At 37.8% G+C, this 20,477-nt stretch overlaps 1 protein-coding gene across 5 annotated transcripts in view; it reads right to left on the bottom strand.

Moving 5' to 3' along the window:
* Nucleotides 1–20,477, bottom strand: part of LOC109090219 (EMI domain-containing protein 1-like) — a 59,235-nt gene that overhangs the window by 7,578 nt on the left and 31,180 nt on the right. For all 5 annotated transcript variants that reach the window (XR_006159463.1, XR_006159465.1, XM_042754579.1 and 2 more), the window contains exons 4-9: nucleotides 9,888–9,977; nucleotides 9,370–9,431; nucleotides 9,033–9,159; nucleotides 6,035–6,079; nucleotides 5,214–5,312; nucleotides 1,968–2,069 (exon numbers count right to left, since the gene is read on the bottom strand). Coding sequence is in view for 3 of the 5 variants with exons in the window: in XM_042754579.1 (XP_042610513.1) it covers nucleotides 1,968–2,069; nucleotides 5,214–5,312; nucleotides 6,035–6,079; nucleotides 9,033–9,159; nucleotides 9,370–9,431; nucleotides 9,888–9,977 (525 nt within the window). In the remaining 2 variants the exon portion in view is untranslated. The remainder of the gene's footprint in view (nucleotides 1–1,967; nucleotides 2,070–5,213; nucleotides 5,313–6,034; nucleotides 6,080–9,032; nucleotides 9,160–9,369; nucleotides 9,432–9,887; nucleotides 9,978–20,477) is intronic.

Genomic DNA, 20,477 nt, shown 5'->3' on the forward strand with positions numbered 1-20,477 from the left:
TCTTTTTTATTGCTGAATTCGTAATTGCTTATATATTTTACTGGCACCTTATTTTTATTATTAATATATTTTTTTTTTTTTTTTTTTTTTTTCTCACTGCTTTTGTCATGTGTATTGAATCTTTGGAAATACTATATGTCCTGTATCACAATCGTACCATTAAAGTACTAGAAGTTGACTGTTGCTAGTCTACTCACAGTAGACTTAACAGATGTTTTGTCTTGTCTTCTCTGATTGGTTTTGTAACTGCTGGCAATGTTCTCACAGTGGGTCTGTGAGCAGGCTGAGTACTGATTCAGCCTTTGAAATTACAATGGCAGATTCCCATCGCTCTGTCTGTCTGTCCGTCTGTCCTCACCAGCAGGTGAGTTTGCTACTGTAGTCTCAGTGGCTGCATGACATCCCAGAGCTCAGACCCAGACAGGAAACTCCAATAAAGACAGTGTTTTTCTATGGAAGCCTCTTGCAGACCCTTTCATTGTCCTGATTACTTTGAAAGTAGAATCATGGGAATAACAGCCTTAACTTAGTTATAAAGTTCTAAGGCCCCTAAATTTAAAATTCTCAAACTTTATGAGGTCTGGGGAGGCATGTGTAAAACTGAACTGAGGTGAAGAGTCAGTCCTCTACACAGCCAGTCCTCTTTGAGAGTGACGACACACACACTAAAATATTATTGCTTCTATTCTAAAACACTCCCTCGTGCTTATAGTTTAACTTAGTGTAAGTCTCAAGACAGCACACATACACTCACTTCTCCCACTCTACCCTGCTGTTTTGGCCATGCACATCTGGAAGTGGTTGAGTGACATCAGCAGCAGACAGACAGGTCTTTTTCCCAGCATGTGACTATTGAGTCTAGCCTGCGTTACCTCTTGAAACCTGCCATTTTAATCAACGGTGTGGAAGGAAAAAAGCGGAATGAGAGAAGAGATGCCCCTAAGATCCCCCCAAGACTAATTCCGTTATCCATTCCTCTTTTTCTGTTCACATTAATTTTGGATTCATTTGAAGCTTCCCATCACTGCACAATCAGGAAGTATTAGGCAAAAAAGTAGATGAATTTGAATCGACTATCCTATGACTCGTTTATGAGGTTTAGACTTGCAGAACTGGCCGACACTCACAGCTGAACCTGTTTTACATTGAAAGCAACTGACTAACATGTGTGTGTGTGTGTGTGTGTGTGTGTGTGTGTGTGTGTGTGTGTGTGTGTGTGTGTGTGTGTGTGTGTGTGTCCACATGCATCCATCTGGCTCTGAACTACAGCAATTTCTCTCACAACTCAATTCTAAAGGTGTGAAAAATCTGAAGAGCTACATGGGAGAGTACAGCAAACATAGTTCCTGAAGCCAGACAGAGAGAGAAAGAGAGAAAAGGGTCCAAAAACAGCAAATGCAGGCAAACGTAACAGCTCTCCAGGATACTTGATTCTGATTGGTCAGTTGTGGCATCCTGTGGTCAAATACTTTTGTATAATGACCACAAAAGTGCATAACTGACTGCCTTTCCAGGGAAATGATTTCCTACATTTCTCCTATCACACCGTGGTCTGTTTCTACATAAAATAATTTCAGTTTAAAGCAGCATTTCATGTCCATTTATTTTGTTATTTGATAAGCAGCCAATGAAAAATCTTACCGACTTCAAATGTTTGAGTATTGAGTACTGTATTCTGTTCAAACTCTTGGGGTTGGAATGAGTTTTTAGTTTTTTTTTCATGAGTTTAAGAAGTCTTGTTGCATAACAGTATTCATTTCTGTAAAAATAAATTAAACTAAAATCATACTGCCCTCAAACTTTTGAACGATAGCATAGTAAGTGCAGAAAAGTAAAATCAGTCAATTCTTGCAAAATAAACCCCTTTAGAGTGATATAAGACCTAATCACCCTGGGTTCTGGTTTTTATTCTGTGATAATGACCGGATGACTTTCATTTAAGCCCCTTAAATGATTAGTACTCATACCATCTTGTTCAGGTACAGGGGCTGGTGGTCCGGGGGGCCCAGGAGGGCCGGGTGGCCCAGGGAGGCCCCTCTCTCCTGGGAGGCCCGGTGGTCCCTGCGGACCTGAGGAGAAAGCAAAAAAAAAAAAAAAAGATGAAGTATGAGAAAGCTCAACAAAAGCACACACACAAAGCGCTACCTTTCAAGCGATCTTTCCCCCGAGTAGTCAATTATAAGGCACTCATGTCCTATTCAACATAAAGTTAACAGGAAATAGGAAATTGCAAAGAGTGTTTTTGCACACTATGTTATGCAACTACAGTATATGATAAAAGGATTACATAGAAGTTACAGGATGTTTAACATCCCAAAGAGAAGGAGAGTAAGTAAAATAGAGTGCAGATTGAGTTCGAATGAGGTATTTGGTTTTGATACATGTTCTAGGAAATGGGTTAATAAGAGGGGTAGGAGAGTGGTGTGTATTTGTGTGTTACTGTGTGTGTGGGCTGTAATTAACAGGAGGGGGCTCATAATGGCCATGGGCTGGGCTCTAACAGGGAGAGCTGGGAAAACTCAAATAAACACTGCTAAATGCCGGAGCATATTAGCGACTCTGCTGTGTGTGTAAATAAATTTAAACCTGGTCAGTGACTGCACTGATTCATACAGCTCTCTGTCTGGATGTGTGTGTGTGAACATGTGCATCTACACAAGATCCCTCCAGCTGGTTCATTGTTGCCTGTTAGTTTTGATTAAGCGGGAAAAAATGAAGGAAAGAAAAGCTATGTCATGGCTGGAGTGTGACTGCAAAACAAACAGAACAAGAGTTTCATCTGCTTGTCTTTGTTTCTTTTCTCTGTTCCTGTGTCTTCTTTTCTCTTCCTCTCCTCTGACATCCCCGGGTACTTATCACCCAATCTCTCGTCAGTCTCTCCTTTAGGTGTTTGACAAAATGTTTTCTAAAGTTACTTGGAAAAGAAGTTGGATGAGAAGGATAAAATTCTTTTTAATTGAGTTACCAGTTTTCCATTTCAGAGGGGCAAATTCACTAAACAACTGAGTCATTTTTGCAGTGTAAAAACCTGTTTCTTATTATTCACTAATCAAGTATAAACAGGTGCCAAATGTACTGAAGTACTGCTGTGTCATGAGTACTGTCAATCTTTTCACCATAAACATACCTCCTTTCTATGTAAACTGGGCTTATTATTAACTTATTGCTTTATTAGCATAATACCATAGAGAATTGGTCGCTGAAACAATGCAGACAGCATGTGTAATTAAACAGCCTTACCAGTGTACAAAATTCAAAAGTACAATATCTGTGTAGTCTCTCATTTGTAAAACTGCATATAAAATAATTATAGAAGAATTATCAAAATGCTATTGAAAATAGTTTTAGATGAAGTACAGCTTGTCACACCACAGGACATGTCAACCACCCCAAAGCGTGTCATGTCAGCTACCCATATACCATGGCGTTATTTTACCTTGCTTTATGTAAACATACCTATCTTGAGAGAATACAGCAATCAGGTACAGTTCATTGTGCATGACATGAAGGCGTAAAGAAAACGGCAAATCCAAGGAAAATAATACACTGGCAAACATATGGAAGAAATAAGAAGCAAGTATCGTATACATATTTCATGTTCAATTTAGATTGGATTCATATGGCTGATGAGGCTTAAGGATATTTAAAGCCCCTTTAGTCAGTCATGGCTCTGGTAAAAGACCCTTCATAACGGTGGCGTTGTTTTAAATATGCTAACTAAATTCCATACTATCTTTGAGTCTTGGGGTAAGTGATACTTATGTTAGCTGATGTGTGTGTGTCTTTTAGGCAAGCCCCAGCACAGCAATACATACTGTGAACAAAAGGATTTTTTATAGTGTGGTCCAAGCACAAATATTTTGGCAAGAGGACTTGGGGCTCAATGCTAACTCAGCAATGCCTCCATAAAGTGTCTCTTACTGCAGAAAAGTCAGCATGGTGAGAAACCCCATTCTTGCAAGTCACAGGTCTGCACTCCACAAGAAATCAGGGCTCTTTTGCTAGTGGATACAATTATATAAACTGATGTACGAAGAAAACTTTTGGTCTAAGACAAAGATGAAAACAAAAATGATTAGTTCACCCAAAAATTAAAATTTGCAGAAAATGTACTCACCCTCATCAAAACAGATTGGAGAAATTTAGCATTGCATCAGTTACATTGGATCTTCTTGCAGTTAATGAGTGCCGTCAGAATGAGAGTCCAAACAGCTGATAAAAATATCATAATAATCCACAAGTACTCCACAAGACTCCAGTCTTGTGAAGCAAAAAGCTACATGTTTTTAATAACAAATCCATCAAGGCGTTTTAACTTTAAAGCATCATTTCTAGCCAAATGACCAGCCCATAATCAACAATAAAGCTTCCTTCAGTGAAAAAGTTCTTCCCATGTTTTACCTCTCACATCAAATCCACTGACATAATTTGTTTAGAACAGTTTTGGACTCGCTTGTAAATGGCGCTTTATCTGTGCATATTTCTTTCCTGCTTCAGATGACTTTTTTTTTTTTTACTGGATAAAGCCATATAATTGATAGAGGACTCATTTTAGCCGAAAGCAACTGTTTTAAGTTAAAACGTCTTACTGGTTTTGTTTCTTACAAACATGCAGCTTTTCACTTCACAGGACTTTAATTGATGGACTCATGTGGATTAGTTGTGGATCATTGTGATGTTTTTATCAGCTGTTTGAACTCTTTCATTCTGATGGCACCCATTCACTGCAGAGGACACACTGATGAGCAAGTGATGTAATGCTAAATTTCTCTAAATATGTTCCAATGAGGAAACTCATCTACAGCTTGGATGGCCTGAGGGTGAGGGAATTTTCAGCATAAAATGATTCCTTTAAAGTGAAGTGATATACAGCCAAGTATGGTGAACACACACACACCCAGAGCAGTGGGCAGCCATTTATGCTGCGGCGCCCGGGGAGCAGTTGGGGGTTCGGTGCCTTGCTCAAGGGCACCTCAGTCGTGGAATTGCCAGCCTGAGACTCGAACCCACAACCTAAGGGAGAACCTAGGAGTCAAACTCTCTGACCATTAGGCCATGACTTCCCCTCACTTAAGTGTTCAATACATTAGACAGCAAAATGAGATGTGTTAAGAAGACATAGCTACTCTGCCACAATGTTTGTCTTGAGTCACAGAGTGATTTAGAGATCAGAATCTTGTGATAGTGTTGTGGGCTTGATTTGTTTAAAGTACCTGGAAGACCAGCTGTTCCTTTAGACCCTGGAGCCCCAGTTGGACCTCTGCTGCCCGCATCACCTTTGGGTCCTGGCAGACCTCGAGACCCTGCTTTACCTACAGACACAGAGAACATAATGTAATGTGAGAATTAGTGCTCTTCTTTTTCCCTTTCAGAGTGAGTAGACCCAAACTGTGAAAATTACTATATTTTACACCTGGTTACGCTACACATTGGTTATAGCAATTATTACATTCCACTAACAAAGGCATAAAATGCTTCATAAAATAGCACTTAAAAGGAAGATAAAACAGGAAATGATGAAGACCTACTTAAATGGAAAATTTATTTTGTCATGTTTTATTCACCCTCATGTTGTTTCAAACCTGTATGAATTTCTTTCTATTGCAGAACACAAAATACGATTTTGAAAATATTTGAACTGTTTAACTAGATATTTTGTCAATACACAGTGTATTCTTTTGAGTTCCACAGAAAAAAATTCATTAAAGTTTTGAAATTAGAGTGATTAAATGATGAATTTTCTTTTTTTGGGTAAATTATTTTCTTTAAGAAAATCTCTATCATTTCTTGTTTTATGCATGTAGTGATCATGGGAAACCTTCTGCTTTTAGAAAGGTTCTAGTCCTTAAAACGGAAGGTTGGGCAGCTGACCTCTAATGTGAGTGTGCAGAAGTGTGTGTGTGTGTGTGTGTGTGTGTGTGTGTGTTTGAGTGTGTGTTGTGTGTGTGTGTGTGTGTGTGTGTGTGTGTGTGTGTGTGTGTTTGAGTGTGTATTTAGTTTGGACTGAACAGTGAATAGACATGAAACAACTCACCCTCTTTACCAGGTAAGCCATCCCGGCCTCTCTCGCCCTGTGGACCTGGGACAAACCCACACAAATATACTGTTACACAGGAAGTATAAGGATTCTTCAGATCTTAAAGCACTCTCTACTCTAGTCTGTAAAAAAGTCAGTCTTCTACACTAAAGTATCCTGCAGGCCTGCCATTGGAACAGTCCCACAGCCTGATAAAAATCTGTGGATCGCTGAAGTGCCTGTTGGCAGACACAGTCTAAATAACACTGAACTCATCATGTGAGATCAACTGTGACATCACTGCAGAGACAGGATTCCCTAAAGAAATTATTTACGAACTGATACATCGATATATTTACACAGTCACTCATGTTATTCTCCCCCAGAAAGACTCAAATATAGATAAAATCAAATCTCCTCATGTTTCTCTTCCACCAAGCATCTGGTTATGAACACATCCACACACATGCATTTACATGTTGATGGAAAAAAAGTTACTGTGCATATTAAAAATGTAATCAATTTGGAAAATAATGTACCTAGAACTATTCCATAATTTGAAATGCCCTAGATAACATTACCTTGCATGCTCATTACCGCAATATACTGCATTATTGAATACCTGCATATGTCTAATTTGCATCCACTTTTTCTATTTCAGTCAGACTAAAACAATAAGTGTGCATTATAGTGAGCCCTGCACATAGCATCACACACAATTTAAGAGCTCCACACAAATGCTCATTCCTGCCACGGAAGCACCAGATTTCTTTTCACGTTCTCCATCTGTATAACCAGCACATGGAAATAATCCTCTCAAGGGTAATTTGTGCCTCATCCTTCCACCACAATCCTCCACAGCTGTGATATTTTGAACGGATAAAGCGCTGAGGTGGAGAACTGTTGGACAGCAGATCTATTCAATGTTCTGTGTTGAAGGAACTGAATTTTTCTGATTTGTTGTATAGTTCTGCCAAGTCAGCACAGGGAGAAGGGACACTGGATAAGTGAGATGAGGGCTTTCAGAATGTTACTTAACAGTCTGGTAAGTCATTTCTGAAATTTCTAGGGACACACCTTTTAATCTCTTCCACACTTTAAGTGATGATAGAATTGAGCAGTGACAGCGAGAGACAGCCGTGGAGTGGTTAAGGGGAATTAAGGAGTGGGTATTAACTATTAAAAAGAATGTCTTTCTGCATGAAGGATGCATATATTGCTGACACACACACACAAACTGACAGAGATGATTCCTCATTTTCACAAAGTGTGATTTGATGCCTTCAGATGGAGAAATAAGAGGCCTCAAATGGGAGAACTACACTATGCATGATCCTAAAGACAGACCCACTGATCAGGGTAGGGTTACCGTCGAAACTAGAACAACAACAGCAGAGCACAGAAGTAACAACTCACTTCCATGAGGTGCTGCACCGTTTTGTTATGTGTTTTCTATTCTTTCACTTTAGATTGTTTATACATCTAATATTACTCTGAGTGTGGATAGTAAAAATAAAAAGTCTACATTTTCCAGACAATATTTTAATATTTTGCTTTGGCTGCAGTAAAATATCAATATAAAAGTTAGTTTATTAACTTTGCATAATATTACGCTTCATTCAAGATATTGCTCAAAAGTGTCAGTAAGGTCTATTTAAAAATAAATAAGATTTCTATTTCAAACAAATGCTGTTCTTTTATTTTTTATATTCATCAAAGTATCATGAAAAAAAATGTATGATTTCCACAAAAATATTAAGCAGCCCAACTTTCATCAAAGTATCATGAAGAAGAATGTATTTTTTCATTGATGATGTTAAGAGGTGTTTCTTTAGAATTTAATCAGCATATTAGAGTGTTTTCTTATTTGTGAGTTGTTTTTTTAGATTTCGTTTAAATACTTGCATGGGGGAAATATTTCCAGAACAAAGGCTGCTTAAAAAGTCTGCGGTCACAGTTTGGCTGGTGGAAATGACATCTGTGACACAGTGTCAAGTGCAGTCCTACAGTTTTTCCTATATAATTAGCCCCTTCAAATCCTCACAAGCCTCTTTAATGTCTCAGTTCTACATCTCTATGGCAACTGGAAATGAATTGGTGCAATTCAAAGCCACATGCACCATGGCAATCCCCCAAAAAACACCCACAACCATCAGTGCTCACATCATCCAACACACACATGATTTAAATCACTCCACAGTGAAATCCCAAACAACTGTACTGGGAGATTAATGAAAATGTGGGTGGGTTCTGGGATTATCATTATTGTTATAGGGAATGGGATTTTCTCCACATGCTTATTGGCTAATAAAGTTTTCTCCATAACTGGATGTAAATGGATCCCGTGCTAAACTGCCATTAAGAATACACTGCAAAATGATGTGATTTTAGCCATGGTCAAATGCATGGCTTTGAACTCTTGACTTTGGCACTGAACTACAGGAACAGTGGCCTTTTGTCCAATGAACATCAATCTTTGCTCCATTAAAATCAATGGAACAGGACTGTGTAAGAAACTATAGTCTGCCCCGACCCAGATTCCACTCCACAACAGATGCTTGATCATGCACATTTCCCAGATTGGCTTAATTATTATAGAGAAGATGAAAGTCAAAGGTTATGTTGTTTCTAGATCATTTGGGATGATCACATCCAGAGCAAATGGTGACCAACTGTAGAATGGGAATGGGAACCATCTCAGACAATGGGGTGTCAGAACTTCATTAACATACAGATCGCAGCTGCTAAGACATGAGGAACTTGATTTACATTAAGGGTAGTAAACAGTAAATGTATAAAAGGTTTGAGTTTAGGATCTTCGGGGTTCATTCTGATTCTGTTGAAGCCAAGGTACTACATGTACTTTGTCACTGCTATGCTGCAATAAACATTTTCATCAAGATCTTCAATGTCCTCATCATTTTTTTCTTACAACTGTGTGCTTCACAAGTAGTCCTAAAGCAAACACCACTACTAAAACTGCACTTTATTCTGTAACACAAAGTGATAAACATACCTGCGGGACCCTGGGCCCCAGGAGAACCTTTGGCAGGTGGTGCCCCCATCATGAAGGAGGAGTCAGGTTCATTTTTTAACTCCGTCTGTCGATGAGAGGTGGAGGCAGGGGTGGTAAGAAGCTGAACCTGGAAGACAGTGAGACAGAGAAGGAACAAAGGGTGATTGATTAAACTGTGTTAAATGGGGATTGTTTCAGTGATAAAGGAGTACTGGAGTGATGAGGACAGAGCATCATAAAACACTGAGGTATGAATAAATAAAGCTATCAATGGATGCAATTCATTCTTCGTGAATTCCCCACTGAAAGAAGCTCAAAGTGAAAGATGTGACTGTACCTTGGCCTCCAGAGAGCTAACACGATCTGTGAGGGCTGTGATACGACTGCAATTCAGACAGTCTGAGAGAGAGGGACAATAGAAAGAGAGAGGTGGGGGACAAAGACATGTCATAATCAATTAGATCAATAACAGCTTTCAAAGTGGACTTTCCAAGGCGAGCTCTTTTAAACTATAGTGGTGTTGTTTATAAAGTTTTCTGCAGTATTGATTTCTTTAGCCCTTATAAATTTTGAAGAAGAATTAACAAAATGCTCATGCTGAAATACTAATCTGGAATCAGTCCGAAAATGTGCAGTTTAAAAGAACTGTGCATGCAAACTCAAAATGGCCAACACGAGTAACAGTTTACTGTTACAAGTCGGTTTCATCATTAAGTCTTGCAATTTATAACAGTTCTGGATGGACAAGTTCCTGTAAAGGTGTTTTATGAATGCTTTTGTCTTAATTAGGCTTTTTCATTGCTGAAGTGGAACATATTTTGAGGTGATAATGGAGATTAGAGGTTTGGTTCTTACTTGAGATATGTTCTCCTGTTTTAGAAGCAGCTTTCAAAAGTGTAGCCTGTTTTCTTACACCCTCCTGGGCAACCAGGTTAATTGATGATCCTGCATACAGAGATTAAATTGAAAAAATGAAGACAAAACCCCCCCAAAAACAAAAACAAACAAAAAAACATGGTATTGTCATACAATAAACAGTGTCTCCAAAAACAGTGTCTCTGTCTTTTTGGACTGTGAAATAACACTTGTAAATGTATGAATATCACTCCTGTTCAAATTTTTTGGCATATGAAAAAATGCAGCCTGAGTGAGCATATGAGAAACGTGAAAAAAAATCTATACACCCCCACATTTTTTAACATTACTATACTTTTTCCCAAGTAAAACATTTACAGAAGTTTGTTATGTTTCCAATCATACAGTAATACAATACATATACTGTTCAAAATAAAACAAAAACATATTTGGACATGTACTGTTTAATGTTAGTTGAACGTGTCCACAGTCAATCTGATGAAAAACACTTGTGGTTACTTTGCTAGGATTGTGTGAACTTGGGTAGAAAAATTAGTAGAAAAAAGAAATTAAGTTTAGCATAAATTTTTGCAGATACAACATGATATTTTGTAGGTTTGATATTGTTTTTCTATTCAATGAAATTCAATGCAAATGCTAATATTATACTTTTAGGCCACTTTAGGTATGAAAATCATCATGAATAATCATGCAATATCCCAATAGTTAAAAAAATTTAAAAAAATCTTCTATCTTCATAACGATCTTAAGGAGGAAGGGGTTACTTTTGGCAGACAAGAGAAGAAAGAGGCTCACATTTAAAATGTCAAATGGATCTAAATTCGCTTTTTCCCAACTCCTCTAACTCTCTCTCTTCTCCTGTGTCTTTTTTAAGGTAGTGAGAAGATTTAATACTTCATGGACTGACCTGTTTCAGATTACCTCAGCAAACGTATCTTATATTAGACAGTCTATGGCTAGCTCAGGTGCTCCAGACATAAACAACTGACCCAGTTCAGAGCTTTATTACCGACTGGGGACAGGAAGTCTGCTCAGCTGCTCTGACGTAGCTAAACCACAGCAGCAGAACCAGAACCAATGAAGTGGCACCTGCCTCATTCTCAGACCTGGTACAGGAATCCTGGTCTTGGAGTCTTTGAGTGAAAATGTAATGGGTTCACATGAACAAGTCAAGATGTAAGAAAGATACAGCAATGGAAAAAAAAAAAGTTTACTTTTTTAGCTACCTTGGTGGGTAAATCAAAACAAAGGCGAAATGTTTTGTGTTAAACAGACCTCACCAGCAGAGAGAAGGGGTGGTAACGGTTTTGCAGTTAAACCGTGAAACCTGGGATAAATGTTCCCTTCAGGAACCTCTTTTGATTGACTTTTGTGTGTGCGGAGGAGACAGAAAGGAAATTTCCCATAATACATTGCTCTTACCGATGGCTGTGGTTCAAATGTCCCTGTGATTTTAAAATATAGACCTTTCCACCTCTCTAAAGTCTTTTCCCAAAAGCAACTCTACACAAAAAGCTAAGTAAACCACACACAAATGTTAACAGCCTTTCATCTTCAAGAAATTGCACTAAACGAGTCTTTCTGTGGAACACAAAAGAGACATTTTGAACATTGTCCACACCGCATGTGTGTAGGGGCTGTCAAACTTTTATCCAAAAAGAACAAAAATTTGCAGTTTTGATTTACTTTATGGTGCTTTTTTTAGAACTTGCTGTTTATTGTTGCTTTATGGGAAAGAACAGCCTGATATTCCACAAAATATCTTCTTTTGCGTATGGATTTGACACAGGGATGAGAAGATAAAAGAGAATTTTCAATCCTAAATCTCAATTTAAATTGAAATATTTGAGCTGAATATATCACATTCACATTCAACATAAGAATACTGAGCTGAGTGAGAGTTCAACCACCCCCAGGTTTGTAATATCCCTTCTTGGACTATTAATATACTTCCCCTTACGAGTCACGTCAACCTGCAAATGTATGTGAGATTGACCTCTCACCCCTGAGTGTGTGAGGATGTATACTGGTGGGAGCAGCCATTGATTTTATCAGCAGGTGTTTAATAACCAAGGTCCGTCTTTAAGGAGCAGAGGGGGTGGTGACATCAGAGCACGTGATTAAATCTAACTCTCTCAGCTCTGTGAGGTCAAAAGTGGTGCATGTGAATGTGTGTGTGTGTGTGTGTGTGTGTGTGTCTGTATGGTAGATAGTTCAAAGGTTGAGTGCTCTTAACACCACTGCGAGATCACTTCCTGTTAAGATGCTTGGGAAAAGCTGGACAAGGTTATCGGCAAGTTCATCTGACTAAAATATCACAGAGGGGAAAGAGTTCCCCAGCACTGAAAAAAAAGACAGTGGATTCTCTTTTTGCTTTCAGGAATGGCATAAAGTGGGGGAGTATTTATCCTGGGAGGTTTTCCTGTTTATCAGCTTATATACAATAAGAGAAGTTTGAGGAAAGAAGTGCTCAGAATTTGTGTGTTTGTGTGTCTGAGGCCTGAGTTATGATGCTGTGAGTGGGACTACAGATGTATAAAGTTAAGTGTGGGTGCACTTATTTTGACAAACTGTCCATTGCACATTAAACCAACTGGTATTATTGTTGCACTAATCTCATACACGCTTCACCTTACTAAACAATGGACAGAAAGAGAGTCGTCGTACAGAGATCATTCTCTTCAGTCTCAGGTTAAGGGTATTAGGATGATGACATTATTGATCTTTCATTCAAGCAGCTGAGGAAATATAGGAGAGGGCCTAGAGAATTATGGGTATGCAGCGGGCCACTATAACTCACAGGAATATTGTTCCTTGCTTAGCCCTGAAATTATTAATGGCCCAAGGTCAGCCCTTAATTCTCCTCTCAAAATAAAAATAAACCTAGGCACACGGTCACAGGACGGCACAGAAAGTTCATGCTCAAGAGCAGTGATTTATTACCTACTAAAATAACCGGAAAAGTATAGGTTGATAATAACGGGGAAAAATCTACTAAACCTAGTCCTAATAAGTGCTCAAAAACAAGAATTTGCCATTTTGTTAATAAACATATTGGAGTTTCTTCTATAATAATATTATCTAGTTTTTAAAGACAATTTACTTTGCAAATAAAATTTTAAATGAATTTAAATAAATATTAAATAATACATTAAAATGTACATGTTAAAAATTATTTTTTAATTATACATTATTTTTTATTTTATTTTATATTTTTTATTATAAATTTTATTTTATAATTTTTATATTTCCTTCAGGGTGGTTACAGTCTCATATTTAAAGAATCAAGTGCCAATTCAGTATGAAACAGATGATTATGGAAAGTGATGATTATGTTATCCTCTTCACTCATACTCCTAATACTGAACTACAATCAGCTTTGAGAGTCTAGATCCATTAGCTGATCTAAAACAAGACCACATCCGAATCCAGTCCATTTACTAAGACAATACTTTGCTGTGTTGACTGAACATCTGAAGGGTTTAGAGCACTATTAATGGGTTAAGAGTCCAACTGGCTTCAAACTGAACAGAGACTTTATTTAACCTAATTAAAATCTGAGTATAGCAGAGAGGAGAAAAGAGCACACATCTGTAGATGAACAGGACAAAAAAAAAAAGTGAAAATAAGTCTCCATTCATCTCTGTCAGCAAAGACTGCTGCCCTCAGCACCACAAGCTCATTAGAGACCAGGTGGTAGTGATGAAAGCAGGTGAGGTGGGTGTGTATGTCTGCGTCTGGGTGTGTGTGAGTTTGTGGGATGGAGAATTTTAAGTTATGCCTGCTCTATAAGATCCACCCTATAGAATGTCGAGTCTACAGGGAGTTGCTTGTGCTGAGAAAGCAGTCTCTGTGTTTTAAGACAGTGGAGAAAGGACCTCATGTCTCTCTCTCTTTCTGTTCCACACAGATTACATTGTTTCTGAGCTATTTAATATAAGGTCCATAGCTCAAGGTTGAAAGTAACCGCTGATGTCCATTATATTACATTATAGGACATTAACCTACATATTCATAAGGGTCAGACACAACAATAGACCCCATTGACATTCATTTCAAGGTCAAAAAACTATTTATTTTGTGTAATAAAGTGTGAGAAAGAGCAGCACACACCTGGCCCAAAAAACATACATTGAATACTTGATGCAGCCTTGGGGGTCTTGGAACAGACCAAAGTCAAGCTAGAACAGACGGAGAGAGGGAGTGACGGAGGGAAATGAAGGGGAGGGCGGCGAGCTCACCTCCTACATACACCTCCTACATACATACATACATCTCACCTCATCAGTCAACATTCCCTCATGATCACACAAACACACACTTTAGTCTGGCTTCACACACACCCAAACACTTCATATTGAATCACACTCAATACCTTAGTCTGACTACGCCTACTGCCTCTGCTGCAAGACAAAACTATAGAAAGCAGCAGGCTGGTTGCACAGATTACCCATGATGCAATGGGACTTGAAGATCTACTGTGTGACAAGCGTTACTCATCCTGCACCAGTTAATCGCCTCTCCTCTAAATGTGTGCCTGTCATAAGCATCCAGATGTGGACTTGCAAACAGCCCTTAATATTTTACAGGGAACTAACTCTAATATCTCCCTTTTCTCACTCTTTGCTATAGATTTGCCCTAGTTCACCCTAGATGCAGTAGCAACTTTGCACACTAAGAGTAAATAGTGCTTTTGAATGGTTTTGATTTAGCAATTTGCGTCACTTTTTTTTATTTCACTCCTGGAGTGAAGAATTTAAGGCAGTGTTGCTGGGACTGTTACTAAGAAAATGTAAACCTTAAAAGTGTTTCACACTAATCCTGTAATAACAGCAAATCTCTCTGGCTCTCCTAACTCCTTTAAAGTTAACTAACAACTGTGACTCTATGATGCAATGAAGACTGTAAACTTAGAAAACAAAAGGCTTTGTTTTCTTCTGAGTGTGCGACCTTGTTATTCTGATTTTCTTTCTCTTACTTTTCCATACTAAAAAAATGAGCTCTCTTGCAGTATCTCCAAATGAAAACTATATTTGAATTTGAACTGTGGCAGCAAACATTATGCAGAACTACAAATTGAAACAAATAAAATCCATTGAAATTCTAATAAATTTATACACTATCTGAGTGTTTTCTAGATGGTTGCTAAAGTTGCTCTGGGATGTTTCGAAAGGATCCTTGTCTGCGTGTTTTAGTAAACACCACTAATAAATGGCATCTAAAAAGCGGTTTCCTGAATAAGAGTGTCAGGTTTTGAAACCACTTAAGCCTCTTCTCTCAAAAAGATTCTAAAAGAGGAGGCTGCCGGCCATCTGCTTTGATATCCTCTGGCCTCTGTGTGGAAACACATTTTAAAGTGTACAAGATGGAAACACTTTTCTACAGGAGACACACAGTCATGTGGTGTCTGTGGAAGATCTGTAATAAGTGAGCATTGTAGTAACCATGTAGGCCACAGACCAGCCGTACTGTAAGCTACTGAGATGAGACGTTCCACACCACAGAACCGCCTCTTGGTTCTTTGACACTTCCTCCCACGGTAAAAAACAGATGTTGAACAGAATGAAGGCTGGCCCACTTGTCCTTCTTTATTAGGCAAAAACACAAAACATACAGATCTTCCTCCCATCATAAAACACAATCCCCTTTCATGTCTTTGTCTCATGACCTCGGCTGACCTCGTGCCAGACATGAGCCCATTTCATCTCACTTGTGCCCTACTCGTCTCACACAGTTTCCTTAAACTCTTTCACTTCTGCAATTCAGTAGCCGACACCCCCTCTTCTTCCAATTGTCTCCTGAAAAGAAACAACAGTGGGCACTACCAAAAAAAAGGTTCTGTCTGAACCACAGAATTTTGTTTGTGAGGGAGACAGGCAGGGAGAGATCATCTCAGCTACCCACACCAACCACTCCAAACTCTCCGCAGTCATTAAAAACCGTAAGAGATTTACAAAACAAGCACAGGAAAACAATGCCTGCCACATATTGCACCTCACAAAATCAGCTCCTCAGCATGTAAGAAATTAACACAGACATCAAGGACAGAGCCTTAAGAAAGAAAAGAAGAGCCTAAAAGTTGCATGTACCACCAATACAGACTTTAAATGAGAAGAAGGAGCTGCAGTTGTCCTATTGTGCAAGAAATAGTAATCTTATTTAACTTGCTTTGTTGCTTGACACCCAAAAACAGCCTACAGTTTAATGAACTTAAGAACAGTTTTATGAACAGTAAGGCTTATGAACTATTACTTGGTAGAATAATTGTTTATTCTAGGGCTGAACTGATATTAAAATTCTTGCTTGATACTGATCAGTTATTTTCTTCATTTTATAACCAAAAAAACAGCTAAGTGAAGAATATTAAAATTATATATCACAAAATATCATAACATTATAATGAACAGCATGAAAAATGGTTATTCATTTTGAGATTTCCAAAGATTAATTTTAATAGTGTTTTTACAGATTAACTTTAGCTTTGACTGCATTGATAATCTAAATGTAAAAATAATCTTGCACAACATCCAAAACACACACACATATATATCCAACACTGACTGATACTGATAAAAATATATATATATATACAAATAAATGGTGACAAGGAAAATATGATAAAAGGCACCAGTTTTCAATAAACTATGACATTTATTGATATTAATATCTGGAATAACCGGAATGCACCATATATTGATGCCATATCAGTTATATAAAAAGCAATAAGTCACACAAGGTTGTGTGTTATAGTGATTTAACCACAGCTAAGGTATATAACCTCAAGTGGCTTATTGTTAAAACTGAAGAATAGAATAGAAGATATTTTGTAGTTTGTGTGAAGATCAAGGTCAGAAGTACTATTCCAAATGTGGCACATCCTTCTGAACCACTAGCCAAAACAGATGACACAGACTCAGATCTTCTGAGGAACCTGCTTTTTCCACAAGAAGAAAAGATCTTAACCAAAATGATTCCACTAAATCTAGAGCATGTGTTGTTAAATTCTGCAGAGGTTTTATTGAGTTAGCTCTCAAAGTATTTTTGGCCACCAGCTGCATTGTAAGTACAGCATGATTTTTAACAAGACCTGCAGGCCGTATGAGTGCAGCACAGATGTCCAAATCTCATCCTACCTTTAACCCCCCAAAAATAACAAAAACATTTTGAGGTCCACTACAAAAACATTGCTACCACAGCAACACCATAACTACTGCGTCAAATCCAGGAACTGTATCATTATAACATTACAGTTCTCCCTGCCAGCACAAAACGCATGTTCCAATATTCCTCGCAGCATCTCCTGTCTTAATCACAGATCATAAACCTGCATTAATGTGCTTATGAGTGCATTCTCACTCATCAAACTGTGTGGAAAGAGCCTTCCTCTGCCTCATTTCACTCTTCGAAATAATACTTTTGCTTAAGGCCATGGAGCAGCATATGATCCAATTTTTGGCATCTAACTCTACAAAACCTTTCTCTCAATTTCAGATCATTTCCTTTACAAAAAAAGTTGGATCCACATGATGGAATTTCAACAATCTGCTTTGGAAGTGTTTGGAAAATCTGACTTTTACTCAGCAAGTTTATGCTACAAGTGGCCTAAATGGGACTGAGAGGAGAGTTTTGGGTTAGTCTGCCAGAGGTCAAAAGGTATTTTAAAGCAAAGATAAAATAGCTGACATTGAGAGTGAAAACACTCTTAAAACGCAATCCCTGTAGAAATGTAGAATTCCAAAGTCATTTGAAATAAGGTGAGAAAACTGTCTAGAAGATTTGGAAAGCATTTGGTTATTAGTCCCTCTGGATAATAATGGTGTGCAGACAGAATAAACACCACAGTCTTTTTTACAAACAAAAAAAAAATTATTCTGAAACTTAACAGCAATTGTAATACAATGAACTTTGAAACGAAACAGACATATACGCTGAGTGTAGCCCCAAAACTGATACTGTACAGACAACACACTAGCCACACTTGCAAACAGAAGATGCTCTTTGTTGTGGTGGCAGCTGAGACTAATAAGGACGAATGTTTCTGAAAGCATTAAAAAATTGGGGCTTATATAATCTTATATAATCTACTGACTATAATTGTGCTTCAGAACACATGTAACTTCTTTTCCAAGATGATTCCTAAAAGTTGCATGTACCACCAATACAGACTTTAAATGAGAAGAAGGAGGCTTGCAGTTGTCCTATTGTGCAATAAATAGTAATCTTATTTAACTTGCTTTTTTGTTGCATGGAACCCCAAAAACAGCCTACAGTTTAATGAACTTAAGAACAGTTTTATGAACAGTAAGGCTTATGAACTATTACTTGGTAGAATAATTGTTTATTCTAGGGCTGAACAGATATTAAAATTCTTGCTGATACTGATCAGTTATTTTCTTCATTTTATAACCAAAAAAACAGCTAAGTGAAGAATATTAAAATTATATATCACAAAATATCATAAACAACATTATAATGAACAGCATGAAAAATGTTTATTCATTTTGAGATTTCCAAAGATTAATTTTAATAGATCTCAATTTCAGATCATTTCCTTTACAAAAAAAGTTGGATCCACATGATGGAATTTCAACAATCTGCTTTGGAAGTGTTTGGAAAATCTGACTTTTACTCAGCAGTTTATGCTACAAGTGGCCTAAATGGGACTGAGAGGAGAGTTTTGGGTTAGTCTGCCAGAGGTCAAAGGTATTTTTAAAAGCAAAGATAAAATAGCTGACATTGAGAGTTAAAACACTCTTAAAACGCAATCCCTGTAGAAATGTAGAATTCCAGAGTCATTTGAAATAAGGTGAGAAAACTGTCTGGAAGATTTGGAAAGCATTTGGTTATTAGTCCCTCTGGATAATAATGGTGTGCAGACAGAATAAACACCACAGTCTTTTTTACAAACAAAAAAAAATAAAGCATATGCAACTTAACAGCAATTGTAATACAATGAACTTTGAAACGAAACAGACATATACGCTGAGTGTAGCCCCAAAACTGATACTGTACAGACAACACACTAGCCACACTTGCAAACAGAAGATGCTCTTTGTTGTGGTGGCAGCTGAGACTAATAAGGACGAATGTTTCTGAAAGCATTAAAAAATTGGGGCTTCTATAATCTACTGACATAAGAACTATAATTGTGCTTCAGAACACATGTAACTTCTTTTCCAAGATGTCAGTTATTCCGAAGATCTCTTTCAGCAAACGCCAGCTTAGCATTTCACTCAAGATGAGGTTAAGATCAGTATTAATGCCCAAATGTGATAGTTTTTTTGCCGTTTGGAAATGTTAGCATGATTTGATCATTAGGAACGACTAACAATAACTGACAAATCATTCTCACTTGGCCTCTTTCCTCAGACATCCACAATCCTTGCTTATTCATATTTTTCATAAAACGGAAACATACCCAGTCAAGAATCACTGTCACTCCATTTAAAATAACTTCTTAAAAAGGACCTTTCACTATGCAATGCTTTAAATGCCAAAGCTAACTTCCACAATGGGCACATGAAGATTTGTTCCCCACTTACCCAGTCAGCCAAAGACATTTAGTGTGTCTGTGCATGTGTGCATGCCAGTGTGTATATAATTAGTTTCAAAGTCAGAGTTAAAGAGAGTCTAAGTGGTCGGTGAACTTCAGGGGTGGCCATAGACCATTACAGGAGCAGTTGCAGTGTCCTTTGTGGTTGCGGCTGCCCATAGTAAGTCACATGAGCAACCATACCTCACTGTTTCCTCGTGTTTAAGTCAGTAAAAACCCAATTAAAACACTCACACACAAAGCCAATACATTACAAGGCTTGAAACAAAGAGCTGCAGCTGCTTTTATAATCGGGTCCTGAATGGATTTCTGAATGCTGTACATTCTGTGCATTTCTCTGGATTAGAGACGTCTTATTTCTAGAGGTCCAAGGTCACAGAGAAAGCTTTACACAATGGAAATTATTTGCTGAGTGCGATGTCTGAAGTCATTTTCTAATTATGGTTAATGTGTTTGTCACAAAGTGTGAGGGGTGGGTGACTTCATGCTGACTGATATTTTTAATTAGTTATTTAACTAATTCAGCATGTTTTTTTTTTTAAGTGACTTTAATAAAATTACTAATTGTACCATAACTATGATGTCCAAAATCTGATGTAGCCAATTTTAGGATCAAATTTTGACCTCTTCCTATAATCTTATTTAGAACTGAACCTGTGTTAACCACAGAATCTTAACCATCCAGCAACAATCATCCAGCTTAAACACTTTTTAACATCCCTAGTGGCTAGTTAATGTGAAATGTCAAAACAAAGACTCTCAGAACCACGTCCTGTGAAATGGCACACACATATGCACACACTCACACACAGGCATTCTTACAGAGCTTGATACTTGCGTGCAGGAATTCTGACACCTCATCTGAACCATGTGCTTGAGCTCAGAGTTTCGAGCCTAACACTAAAATAACACCTGGCGAGAGCATGATGATCATAGACATAGAGAGAGTATAGAAGCCTACCAAACACATACTACAGAATGCAACACTCAAGAAAAACCTATATAACAATTTTCAG

This window comes from Cyprinus carpio, chromosome A5 (genome assembly GCF_018340385.1).
Source record: "Cyprinus carpio isolate SPL01 chromosome A5, ASM1834038v1, whole genome shotgun sequence".
NCBI lineage: Eukaryota > Metazoa > Chordata > Actinopteri > Cypriniformes > Cyprinidae > Cyprinus > Cyprinus carpio.